At 40.3% G+C, this 13836-nt stretch overlaps 1 protein-coding gene across 6 annotated transcripts in view; it reads left to right on the plus strand.

The window, feature by feature from the left end:
* Positions 1-13836, plus strand: part of ARHGAP6 (Rho GTPase activating protein 6) — a 320115-nt gene that overhangs the window by 199532 nt on the left and 106747 nt on the right. For 3 of the 6 annotated variants that reach the window (XM_069003628.1, XM_069003639.1, XM_069003668.1), the window contains exon 2: positions 5391-5432. The exons of the other annotated variants lie outside the window; for them this stretch is intronic. In XM_069003628.1, the coding sequence (XP_068859729.1) occupies positions 5391-5432 (42 nt within the window). The remainder of the gene's footprint in view (positions 1-5390; positions 5433-13836) is intronic. 6 annotated transcript variants of the gene reach the window in all.

Consider the following 13836-nt stretch of genomic DNA (forward strand, 5'->3'; position numbering starts at 1 on the left):
CAAAAGCACTGTAGAAGACAGAAAGGAGGAGATAATTTTTCATATTTTCAGAATTGCACTCTGTTAAAGGAGCTGAGGAGATAGCCAGTCCCTTTGGCATTTGCTGCACAAGTGTCTGCAAACCAACTAAGACACCTGGGATTTGGGATAAAGGTGTAAGTAGATTGTTATACACTTGAGAAACGTTCTTGCTGCTTATTTAAATTCAGAATTTAGTCTAGGAAAAAAGGGGAAGGAAGATTTGGAAGTAATTCTGAAGGTGCAGGAAGTCAAATCATGACCTGAATCCTTTAGGGGTTCATGGTAGGAATTGTTGGTGCTCTGGAGTCTGCTTTTTCCTGTCAGAGGTAAATAAATAAATAAATTCTCCTGGGGAGAATATAATGTTTCATTTACACAGATTAGCTCAAAAGCTTGCTGTAGCTGGCTTTAAAATAATACAGGCATGTCTACAGAGCTTTCCCTGTGATTTTAGAAAATGCTTTTCCTCTGTTTCTGTATGTGTGCCTCTGCATAAAGAATACAATACATAGGTGATTGTGAGATTCAGTTACCACAAAATTCATCAAATAGGACAGAATGGCTTCCATATTGTGGAATTTTAAAGGGCTACACTTTGCCTGTACCTAGAGATCAGATATTTGGAAATGCCTAGGCACATAAATGTCCTGGAAGTCCTCAGTGGCATTTTACAGTGTTTAAACCAAGTTAATAGCTGCTGATTGGAACAGGTCTTAGGCAACTGACTCCCTTCTGGCTTAGCCCTGTGAGACCTCTATGTGTAATTTTAGACCTCTAAGTAATGTTAAAATATGGTCTGATACTTCAATGAGTATGCTTCAGATAAAATTTGAAGTCTACCTGACATCACTTCTGATGCTGAGGACAGACCTCTTGAGCTTGTTTCTTGTGGATTTTGGCTTCTGTGTCTGTATCGTGTTTTGTGGAGCTGCAGCCCTAAGACAGGACAGGGAAGAATCACTTGAGGCTAACCCCTGCTGCTATAAACAACTGTGTCAGATAATTCTTGTTGTTATGGTTGTGATGCTCATTACAAATAACATTACTGACTATTTGGTGACCTCTAGGAATTTATTCTTCTATCTTCTGTCTACTACCTTTTGGACTGGTGTTTCAAAATCGACTCGGCAGAAAGCATATGGCTACAGTGAGTATCAATGTCAATTACTGTGACATTAGTAATAGTGCTGTTAGTTTGGATTCACACTTTTGTTGGATGTATAAGTTTAATTCATTCTGCTATGGATTCTGCATTCTACAGTCTGTATTGCTAGCAGGTTGGAAAAGAAATTAACCCATGGGGAAACAAAATGTTGTCTAATGCACACACTAACAACACTTTAGAAAGGGACTTCCATTAAAAAAAGTAAGATTTGAATAATTAATTGTAGCAGAGATTGATACTTTCCCTTCCTTCCCCCTCTGTTCCTCCACAGCTTTTGGAGCTGTGTTTGCTTTCCAGAAGTATAATGACATTCTCTGAGTGACTGAAAAGGCTTATTTCTGCCATAGGCTTGGAGCAGAAAGGATGAATGATTTGGAAGTGCAATGCTGATCTGAACGCTAGGGGAGAAAACAGAGCTTTATGAAGACAGAAAATGAAATTATTTTATAACCTCTTCATTACTTCTAATGTTTGTTTTCAGTATTTTCTGCAGTATTTTTTTCTTTTCTGAAGAAATCTACAGCTTCCACATAAGTTCCTTTGCCCTGTTGGTTTTCATGACTCGTTATTAATTAAAAATCTATTGCTACCAACAGAAGATGCTCAGGTCAAGCTTCTGGATGCTATAAAATGCACACTAAATACTCAGCATGAATTCTGGTGGGCATTTGCACTTAGCCAGCAAGTAAGGATACTCTTGGGAGCCCTGCAGAGAATTGCTGAATATTCTGTAAGACTGCCATCTCCAAGTTCAGACAGTATGTACAGCATGGCTCTCTGAATACAGATTTTTAAAAAGGTGAGACCAGAGAAGAAGTTAGAGTGGGTAAAGAAAAGCAGAGCTGTGTACATGTGGGTGAGGAGGAGAGTGTTTCTCCTGTACCCTGACCTTATTTTTTCCCTTCTCTGTATGGTTTATTCCCCATTTCCCATGCAACTCTTTCATGCAAGGTTTCAAGGGACCCTCTGTTGTACTCTGGAATAGCGTGTGGCTCAGGAGGAGACAGATTCCAATGGCTTTACCAGGAATGAACCAGCATAGGGCCACCTCTGCACCAGGTCTGCACTATGGGCCACCATCCTTGAACTTACAAGTCTTGCCATGAGCCTGATGAAGGTGGTCCAGCTGACTGTTCCCTGGTGGCATTGTAAGCTCACGTTCCCCACAGTGCATTCCTGCATTCTGACTGAGTGGTACATGGAAAAATACACCTCTTTGATCACACACTCTGACTGTAACACCTACTAACTACTGTGACAGGCACTTTCTTAATACCCTGCGTAGAACATGTTTTTTATTATTCTGAAAAGATTCAGCAGAATGACTTGGTACATTGTCATCTCTGAATTCCCCTTTTCCCAGGCAGCTTGAACCTGTGTATGGACACCTCTGTTTTTAAAGTTTACCTTTTAAAATCTGCGTATCATCTGAATTGACAAAGGAAATGCATCTTTCTGCCTTTTTTACATCATCCGACAATATGATAGATATTATACAAGGAACACTGAGAAAGAAATTATAAAAGGAATATGGAGTAGCAGATCTGGTTTTGCAGTCCCTCTCAAAGTTTAGAGCCAGGTCTGTTTTCATCCTGGCTGTTGTTTCCTGTGTGATGCTCGATGGGCATGAGGAGCCTTTCTGGCATTCACCATTTTTGTCAACTCTGATTTGTTGAATGGGCAACTTCTTTAATAATGGTTTGAAACATTTTGTGATTCTATGCCTGATGGTGTGATGTAGCTCTGATCCCAGTAGAAACAAACAAGGAAAAGTCTATAAATCCCACTAAGCTGTAGTCACGGCTGACAGGTTGCTGAAAGCCTGCCATTGCTCTTGCTGATCTAGGGAGGAAAAGAATGCCTTCATCTGGGGGCTCAGAAGTATCTGGTGAATCCAAAGAAGGGCAGCTACAGCTGTGGGAAATGCTGCACTCTTAAAATGCCTGCAGGACATTCAGTACAGATCAAGGCAACCAGATAGGTAAAACAGTATTTTTTTTTTTAATGTCCCATTTCTGTGCTGCTCATAAGCTCCATTTACTAATATTCAGAAATGGATTATGATACACAGTAAATGGTCAGTGTGCAACAGTTAAAAATAACTAAGTGATGCCATCTGCTGTCTTAAAATCTTACTTAATATTACATCTGACTGAATTGTTATCCTAAGAAGTGGAAACTGCCTACACTGAGTATAATGCCAGAGCCATGGCATGTTACCTGATGTGTGTCAAAGTTAGGCAATATAAATATTGATTGTGGTTAAATATAGTAGACTATAGAATATCAGAAGGAAATGTGATACTAGTGTCAATCCAAAATAATTCCTCAGTGAACTTACTTTGCACATCATTTGAGGGTTTTTTTCTACATGGTTTTGCAGAACCAGAGAGATGGGAACTCTGCCTTTCTTCTTTTTTGCTTTTTGTAATGGTCTGTAAAGCACTGACATAATCTCAGTTTCCCTGTACTTTTTTTTTATCATAGTGAAAAATAATCTGAATTCTGTGAAGATAGCTATTACTATTGAACTGTTGCGACTTCATATCCTGAATGGATATGCCTTGTTTAGTATGGTGTGAGTAAGGATATGTTTAGACATAAATGTATGTAGAACCACAGTCTGATAATGAAGTGTGTAATTTCTTGTGGATGTTGGGGCTTCTAAAATTTATTATCAGTGCTGCAGTTTTGTGTATTTCTGCTTGTATTTTTAGAAGGTACACAATCTGTGCTTAGAGTTTTGCGTAGTTTAATTTTCATAGCAAAACTTATTCAGTATACAAATATTCATTTCCAGATGTAGTACGCTAGAACTGCTCCTCTATTGGAGCACTATAAATAACAGAAATTCTTAATTTGGTTCCTCTCTCTACTGTGGGAACATATCTGGAAGATTCACAAATGACCAAACCAACAGCAAATTAATTCTACAGTTAACCATCCCTTGAAGTGTTTTGCTTTCCAGCTGCCTTTTTATTCCGGAGATCTGCAAATCATGCTTTGATAGAGAGAAAGCTATGCATGTATTTACAGCCTTCTCATAGCTTGCCATACCTCTTTTAAACTTCTGTAAAATTCCTTTGCAGCCAAACTGTCCAATCTGGAGCATTAAGAAATCATGAGATGGCTTGAAAAATATAGAGATACATTAAAAAAAATACATACTCTGTGACCCTTTTGTTTTTTGTTTTCTAAACATTAATATATTTCCCAAATTCTCTGCACAAGTCTGAGGGCTCAAACTCTGCTTTAAGAGGCAGAATAAAATGTGAAATGGAGATTTTTATGTAATCGTGGGTTGGGTTTAAAAGCACAGAAACTTTTCTGCACTTCACAGAGTTTACTGCAAATTTCCAAGTGTCCATCAACCAAAAGCTGTGACAGCATAGAATTGTGATGCATTTACTTACATGCAAATCTGCTGTTAATGTAGTCCCAAGTGGGCATGAAACTTGTAAACTGTGTGTTAGGCTTTATTTGGGATAGTTTCCAAATGAGTGGGAAGGGAAATAGTAGTTAGTTTAGATAATATAATCTATGAGTTCCTATTATTTCCTGGGCAAATGCTGCACTCATAATTAGAGCATCAGTAACAATGTAAGGAAATGTTATGCTCTTGGCTGCAGAAAAAGCTACCTGAAGGCAAGAGGAGATTTAAAGGTCATGTTGAAAAAAAGCAGGAAGAGATTTTATTCGTTGTGAAAACTCAAGGAGCTCCTGAGATGACATTTTAAAGAAGTTGCAAAAACATACTCGTTTTCTAATTAGCACATCTTTCTCAGGGAATGATGACTGGCTGTTAGCAAATTTTTTTCTGGAAATGTCTAGGCTTTTGGGTAACACATGTCTTCCACCATGCCAGTCTGAGTGTATGGAAAACTGAACTGCTCCCTATGTACAGGATAATGCAGTATCAGGGTGCCCAGAGTGCTTCTGATTCTGTATGCTGGACAGTAGAGTATGGATTAAAGGTATGGATGATAGGAAGGAATGACCAAGATGTAAGGAAGATGGTAGAATCATAGAATTAAAGGAAACCAGGCTGTCAAAATTGTCTTTTCTTCAGTCTGCCCACCATTATTTTATGCTACATGAATTCTGACTATAGCAAAGTGCTTCATAAATTTAAAATGTAAACGCAGAGGATTTCTTTCTCTTATTCCCTGTTGTAATTATTACTTTTATAACTCTTCTTTTCCAGCTGAGTGCCATTTCCAGGGAAGCCAATTCATGCATTTTAGAGGTGAGCAGTGCTTTGGGAACTTTCCAATCTGACTGAAAAAATACAAAACCCTTCGTGAAGTACCAGTATGAAGACCTAGAAATGCAAGGAGCCATGCACATGATCACTCTTTATCTTTATTCCTGCCATTACTGCTTCAGAACAGGAACACTTCCATGACTCATCTGGTTTTTTTGGGTTTTTTTTAATGCTGAATTATTAGAGAGATGTCTGGTTCTGAGTCTAAACTTCACATTATGAGAGGCTTTGAAGTGCGCTGTGTCATGGGAGGGGCTGCTTCGCCTTGCTGTGAATGAACCTCGGGTCTGCTTGAAAGACATCACCATGTCTGACTTGCTGCAGTCTAACACCTGTTGGGAAGATGGAAAAATATTCATCACAGAATTTTAATCTCTGAAATAGAAAAGGTCATTTGTTACAGACAATGAACTAGGTGCCAAAATGCAATTTCTCTGGTAACTAGGAGCAAAAGTGCAGCGATAGTGTAGGGGGTGCTTATGTGATGTGCTTGGCTGAATAAATAACTGATCAGGATCATGCTGCAGATGGCTGGGTCAAAACTTTCTTTTTTCTTTTCTTTTCTTGTTTCTCTGGTAGTCTGATACCTACAATTCTTTTTCTGCAGCCTAAGATTTGAAGGATGAATACTAACTTATTAAGCAAATTTGGCGCTTGTCGGATAGTTTGGAAGTCTGGTGTAGGATTTTATTGATTTGGAAAGATTTGCTTTAGTTCCTTCAGCATTACCCTGTTTTGTCACCTCAGGGTATTTTGATAGCCTGCTCTGTGAAAATTGGGTTAAATTGAGTCTCCTTATATGATGTAGGAATTCAAATAAGTATGGTGGTGTGACACCTTAGATCAAAGTTAGGATTCAATCTATACTTGAGAAGATTTGCAGTTAAAAGTATGAAGTCCCATTCATAATGACTTGTCAGTTCAGAAAATAATTACTTACACTTGCTAGGCCAAGCAACTATGAACTTTTTGTTCTTGTTAGAGCAAGTTCTTGTCAGGCAGCTGTAATTTTGAAATAAAGTTAGATAGTCTACTGAGGAATAAGAATTTTTTTTCCAGGTAAGTAATTTTCTGTTGTTTCCTTTTATTTTGCTTCTTGCTTGAATTAGATCATGGAGTAAAACACTAGCATCTTTGCATTAAACAAATATATCTAGTCACTCTTATTTCCTTACTCTCTTAAAATGGCTGTTGTAGAAAGAGTAAGATTTTCTGAGTGTGCTGGTTTTCTTTCCTTCCAAGCAATGTTGCAAAATGCATCATTAGTTCAGCAGTGTAAAGCATGGTTGCTTCTAAGGGCTGGGAGGAATCACCGTTGGCTGCAGCACTTAATTTGTCTGGATTGTGTGTGCAGTGTTTTATGAGAACCATTGACAGTAACTCTTTGGAGAGTGTAAATTCAAGAAACAGGGTATTTATAAAGCTTCAGAAAATACCCCTTGAAGTGTGTGCATGGTAAGATATTTCTTGATGTGGTTAGGCAGCTTCTGTCATTTGTTAAATTGCCGAGCCTTTAATTGTGTTTTGTATCATCAGATCTGGACTCCATCCAGCATTGATGTTTTCCACTTAATACTTTTGGGTTTAGGGACTTTCATGCATTCTGCGGGAAATTAAGGCTAGAGATTGACAACAACTTTGGGAATGTCCCTTGAGAGCTGATGCATACCGTGGAGTTAAGGAAGGGGAGGGCAGGGGAAAAGTAGGCACAACACAAAACCTGTTAAATTTAAGCCCAGTTTCTCTTTTTCTAGTTGCACTGGTGTTTGCAAGCCCAATCTCTTTTCCGTCTTCTGTATAGTGTATTGTGTTGACTATTTAGCTACTGGACAAATTTACAACATGCTGGAAGACTGGGAAAGGAGCAGTTAAAGAGCATGCTTGCTGTGGCAGAAGTATCAAGTAGATCCAGGTTACGGTAGCTTGGTCTTTAGCAGCTTGGAGACTTAATCAGTTTTGACTTGCAGAGCTGTCTTCATATTGACAGTATCAAAACTTTGTGAGGAGAAGATATAAAACAATTAAACTTTAGTCTCTCCACAGTACTTAGTTTCCAATGGCAAATTTATAGCAGCTAGTAAGAGCAGGATGGAGTTAGGGTTTACAGACTGGGAGTTTGGTGGTGCTAAACATAGTAATTTATAATTCAGTATTGTCAATTCAAATTGGTCAAGCTATGATGTGATCTGATGGTTGCAGCCTTACTTTATTATATTGATACAGTGTGTGCATGCAACGTTAGCACTCTGCTTAGAAATTAAAATCTTTAACATCCCAGATCATTGCGTGATAAACCTTCCTGCAGCAGCTCTTGCTGTCCCTGGGCTCTCTAGTTTCAGTCACTTCAGGTTTGTGAAGGCTCACTTGCAGAGTGGAGTTTTACAAACTCCTGCTCACCCAGGATCTTGAGGGAAATGTAGAGTCCCCAAATGTGGGAACAGAACCTGCAAGAATTTATAAACTTGGCCACAGAGAGAAAATGACCACATCCACTAAAACATGAGATAATATCTCCCACACACTGAAAACAAAAAACAACATGCAGAGTCAGACTCTGAGAAAGCACTATCTAGTAAGTTTAAAACAGCACTGTATGTGTTTCTATTTTAAGATTATTTAACATAAATTGATGTTATCTAACTCCACATGTCTCCAGTGAGGGAATGTCATCCTGAGTGCACAGAACATGCACATTGACTTGGCAGAATAAACAGCTCTTCTTTGCTATTTTTTTTGGAAATGCAAAGACAGGAAAGAGGGAATTTGATTTTCCTTTCTACCTTTAAGTCCTTCCCCAGGCCAAGCACATGTCGTAAGCTAGCAAACAAACAAAAAAGAGCTTTATTAGAACAAATAGGGAAAGGATCAGCTAAAGCTCTGAAGACATCTCAGCTTCTGAAACCTCTTGCTGCTTTGCATCACCAATACTCCTAATGTTCAGGATTTTGCACTGTATGAAGGTCACCTGGAAACCTGCTGATGGTTCTTCTCAGTTAAGCCTCAGGATGAAGTGGCCTTATCTGGGACATGAATGGGTGTGAATCTCCTTGCTGAAATCCAGAATGTTGACAGTGGATGGAAAACACAGTCAAAACAACACTCTGGTTTTAGTAAGCACCATGGTTCCTACTTTTTCAGTTTTCTGTGTACCTGGCAAGGGCACAGATGCTATTTTTGAACTGTCTAGACTATTATTCTAAAAGGGATCTCTTCTTTTTCCTCTTCTGGTTATTGGTCATCAGGAAGAAGGGAGTTAGCACATCTATTTGTGAATGGGCCCACACACTGAGCCCACATAAACGTTTTACAAAGCATATTTATAGAACTGTTGTAAGAGCATGTGTCCTCAAGAGCTATGCATTTATAAAACTGACTTGCACGTAGTTTAATCAGTTGAGAAACTTTGCTACTAACATAAATTTTTGCATGACATTTTCTATTTAATGTAAAATCCACTACCACTCCTTGGTCCCCCAGTTTAGCTTTAAAAAGTTTACACATGGACACAAAGAACAAATGTGAATGTGCTGCCCAGTCATTTAAAGTTCATATTTCCAGTAATAGCTTATTTCAATTATTGATTATTCCAAAGATGGAATATATTTCTCCACATTTTAAAAGTCATGGCAGTCAGGCGAAGTCCCCAGTGACTAGAAAAAAGGAAACATCACTCCTGTTTTTAGAAAGGGGAGAAAGAAAGATGTAGGGAACTACAGATGGGTAAGCCTTACCTCTGTTACCAGGAAGATCATGGAGCAGATCCTCATGGAAGCATTATTAAGGCACATACAAGACAAGGAAGATGGATGATACAAGACAGCCAGCACAGCTTCATTAAGGGCAAGTCATGCCAGACCAGTCTGATGGCCCTTCTATGATGAAATGACTGCGGTGGTCAACAAGGGAAAACTGACCAATGTCATCTACCTAGATGTCCATAAGGCCTTTGACATGGTCCTACACAATATCTTCATCTCCAGTTTGGAGAGACATGGATTTGAAGGGTGGACTAATATTGCATAAGAAATTGGCTGGATGGACACAAAGAATTTTCGTCAATGGCTCTAGGTCCAGGTGGAGGCCAGTGACAAATGGTGTCCCTCGGGACTCTCATGGGACCTTCATTAGTAAATTTGCAGATGACACTAAGCTGGGAGCTTGTGTCGATCTATTGGAAGGAAGGAGGGCTCTGCAGAGAGACTTGGATCGCTTGGATGGATGGGCAGAGTCCAACAGGATGAAGTTTAGTAAGTCTGAGTGTCAAGTTCTGCATTTTGGCCACAACAATCCCCTACAACGTTACAAGCTGGGGACAGTGTGGCTGGACAGTGTCCAGGTGGAAAGGGACCTGGGGTTTGCTGGTAGACAGCCGACTGAACATGAGCCAGGAGTGTGCCTTGGTGGCCAAGAAGGCCAGTGGCATCCTGGCCTGCATTAGGAACTGCGTGGCCAGCAGGAACAGGGAGGTCGTTCTTCCCCTGTGCTTGGCACTGGTGAGGCCACATCTTGAGTACTGTGTCCAGTTCTGGGCCCCTCAGCTCAGGAAGGATGTTGAGGTGCTTGAGCGTGTCCAGAGGAGGGCAACAAGGCTGGTGAGGGGCTTGGAACACAAGCCCTGTGAGGAATGATTGAGGGAGCTGGGATTGTTTAGCCTGGAGAAAAGGAGACTCAGAGGTGACCTTATCGCTCTCTACAACTTCCTGAAAGGAGGTTGTAGACAGGAGGGGGTTGGTCTCTTCCACCAGGCAGCAACTGACAGAACAAGAGGACACTGTCTCAAGCTGCGTCAAGGAAGGTATAGGTTAGATATTAGGAAAAAGTTTTTTGTGGAAAGAATAGTAAAGTACTGGAATGGTCTGCCCAGGGAGGTGATGGAATCACCATCTCTGGATGTGTTTAAAAAAAGACTGGACATGGCACTTGGTGCCATAGTCTAGTTGAGGTGTTAGGGCATGGGTTGGACTTGATGATCTTGGAGGTCTCTTCCAACCTCATTATTCTGTGATTCTGTGGTGCCCTTTAATATCTTCATCAGTGACATGGGCAGTGGGATTGGTGCACCCTCAGCAAGTTTGCTGATAACACAACAGCAGGACAGGATGCCATCCAGGGGGTCCTGGACAAACTTGAGAAGTGGGCCCACAAGCACCTCATGAGGTTCAACAAGTCCAAGTGCAAGGTGCTGCACCTGAGTCAGGGCAGTCCCAGACATGAGCACAGACTGGGAGAAGAAGTCATTGAGAGCAGCCCCTCAGAGAAAGACTTGGGGGTTCTTATGGATGAGAAGCTGGACATGAGCCAACAGTGTGCACTCATGGCCCAGAAGGCCCATGGCACCCTGGGCTGCATCAAAACAAGAGTAGCCAGTGGGTCAAGGGAGGGGATTCAGCCCCTCTACTCTGCCCTTGTTATACGCCACCTAGAGTGCTGCATCCAGGTCTGGGGTCCTCAGTGTAAGACAGGCATGGACAAGTTAGAGCAGGTCCAGAGGAGGCCACAAAGATGGCCAGAGGGCTGGAGCACCTCTCCTATGAAGACAGGCTGAGAGAGCTGGGGTTGTTCAGCCTGGAGATGAGAAGGCTCTGAAGAGACCTTATTGCAGCCTTCCAGTACCTGTTACTGCTTCTTTTTCTTTTGATGATGCTGTTTCCCACTGTTAATTTTTTTCTTTCTTTTTATCCCCCCTTCTCTCCACAGAGAAGAATTTAGGAGGATTCTAGATTTCTTATGTGAGTGTATGTATGTTTTCATACTTTCAGTGCTATGAAAGATTGGTTGTGAAATGCAATAGCTTCTCAGGCCATCTGCTATAGCTAAAGAGAGAACCTTTCTTACAAATGTCACCCTGTTGTAATCTGAGACCATAATAGATTTTCATTAAATGTGGTTGCTTCATCAAAGCTGACTGGTGTTGGAAGTTGCTGTGGATTGCTGCTTCTTTGGTACTTAGAAACTGCTTGGAGTTGATTTTGTGCTAGCTTGGAAAAGTCAAACTAAAATGACAGTAATCATCAAGCTTTGAACAGAACAGGCAAGCAGGCGTTGGTCGATAATGTTGGCTGGGACATAAGTACAACTTTTCTTCCCCCCCTGCCAAGCTTTGCCGCACTCGTAGCTTGGCCAACTGTGTTGGCCAGTACAGCCTGACACTTCCTTTGCACTCCCATCTGCTCAGCTGTGTCCAGCTGCTGGTGCCTTTCTTGTTCCTGCTCTGCTGGGGTGTTTACTGAGACACCAGACTCTGCTCCACTGTCTCTGCTGGTATCTCTGTCTGACAGCACTTGTGGTGTTTAGATAGGAAATGGAGCTCAAATATAGTACTGGGCTAGTGTGACTCTGAACAAGCCTGCTTCATGGCTTCCACGATTGGTGTGTTTTGCATAGAAACTCATGGTATGTCTTCGTCCAGATGTGAAAAATGCTCTAAAATTTTATTCCTTGCAGAAGAGCCTGTTATTATTACTTCTATTATTATTGTTAAGCATTTGGACAACCCACTTGTATTAACCTGATCCATGACAGTAATGCAAGTGGTAACTATAACAGCAATTGAAACATGAAACAGCAGTATATGCCAACAGCAGCTAAGAGTCCAATGGGGAGCAGGGAATGTCCAGAAAAAAAATTACCCCTCTAAACATTCACAGATGTATTTTATATATATGTAGCATATTATACAAGTATATGCGTGCCTAATTTGACAAAACCAAATTTTTGTAAAAATCATGTGACATGAGAATCAATCTTTGGAGTGATGATTACAGACAACTGAAATGGAAGATGTGCTAAAGTTTCAAAAATAATATTATTTCTGGAGATAAGCTTCTGCTTGTTTCTCACGAGCAGCTATTTTTCTGATGCTCTGGTGCTTATCTTTGTGGGCGTGGAGGCAAGATAGATCAATATAGATGCATCCGACTGGTAAGTTTCTGTTGAATTTTGTTTGCAATATATTCCTTCTGAGATTCCTTGTGAAAAACCTACAGAACTTATGTATCATAGGTAGTTCCACAGTAAATTTAATACTGCTGGAATCATGATTAGTAAGGGCATTTATAAAGTAATTTCCTCTCTGAACTCGGCAAGATTTCTTTGCAGTCAGAACTCAGAATGTCTTACATTCTTTGAGTGCATGTGTGAATAGGAGTCCATATCTTGACATCACAGCTTGATGTGAATTGTATGTCAATATAATCATGGTGTTGCTTCATCTTCCTTTCTCCTTTTCACATTTAACAAATGCTAATCATACTTGAATATCTCAGGATTGCTTCTAGTCATTCATTTCTGAGTGCCTACATGGCTCACCTGGGTATTTTCTGCATAGATCAAGTTCTGCACTCACGATAACCAGGCAACAATGTTAATTTTTGAGTAACATTCTGATAGCTTAGTTCTGTAGAAAATAGTGACGGATTTTCATTTTAGTAAAGCACATTGTGAGTCAAATCTAGTTCAGAAACATCTCTAAGACCATTGCCCCTCCTTTTTTTCCAAGCCTACTCTCTTCTACCCTTTCTCCTCACGACTCTCAATCTATTTACCACCAGATTCAAGCTTTGTAGCTCAGTGGTCCTGATATTTTGTCTTTTCCAAGGCTTGTTATGGAGTTCTCTGTTGCATGACCACCAATGTTTTCATCACAGTCAAGTGTAGGCATTTCTCCACTGGACGGTTTTCTACATCATAATGTTGACTTTATTATTATATTGTTGAATGTCATTATATTGCACTTTGTTGAAATACAGGTTTCTTATTTTATTTCTTTTTTTAAAGTTTTTAGGGACACCTCAATATGCTAATGGTACATGATAGCTACAAAATTATTATCTTTGCTATGAAAATGTTACTAAGGGAAGTGGGGGCTTTGTGGTTTGGTTTTGGGGGGCAGGGTTTGCAAACTGCCTCTGAAAAAGAGATGCAGTAGAAGCTATTTGTGCAATTGCAGTGCATCACCTCTAAGCAGTAGCTCCTCACATGAATGAAGAGAATGGAAATCCAAAGAATGAAAGGAAAAAAAACCTCCTGCTTTCTCAAGAGGTTGACTTTCTTTACTTTTTTGGTACTGTTGCAGGTGGTTATGTGGGAAAATCTGTCCTAGTCTAAGTTTTCTTAAGTTTCCTTGCCCTGTCCTGGAGTTGTTTATTCCTCTGTATTGCTGTAAAACTTTTTGTTTAGAAACTTAAAAACAAGAATACAATCCCCCCTCCCCCCAAAGAAACCAAAAAACCCAAACAAAAAACCCAAGGGTTTGTGCTATAGTGTATGATTCATCATGCTTTTTTTAGAAGGAGGAACTTGCTGTATCCTGGTATGTATTCAGAAGTAGCCAAGCTACTAGGCTCAGACATTTGAAGGCGTTTTTTTCCCCCTCCTATCAGGCTGT

Source organism: Aphelocoma coerulescens, chromosome 1 (genome assembly GCF_041296385.1).
Source record: "Aphelocoma coerulescens isolate FSJ_1873_10779 chromosome 1, UR_Acoe_1.0, whole genome shotgun sequence".
Taxonomy (NCBI): domain Eukaryota; kingdom Metazoa; phylum Chordata; class Aves; order Passeriformes; family Corvidae; genus Aphelocoma; species Aphelocoma coerulescens.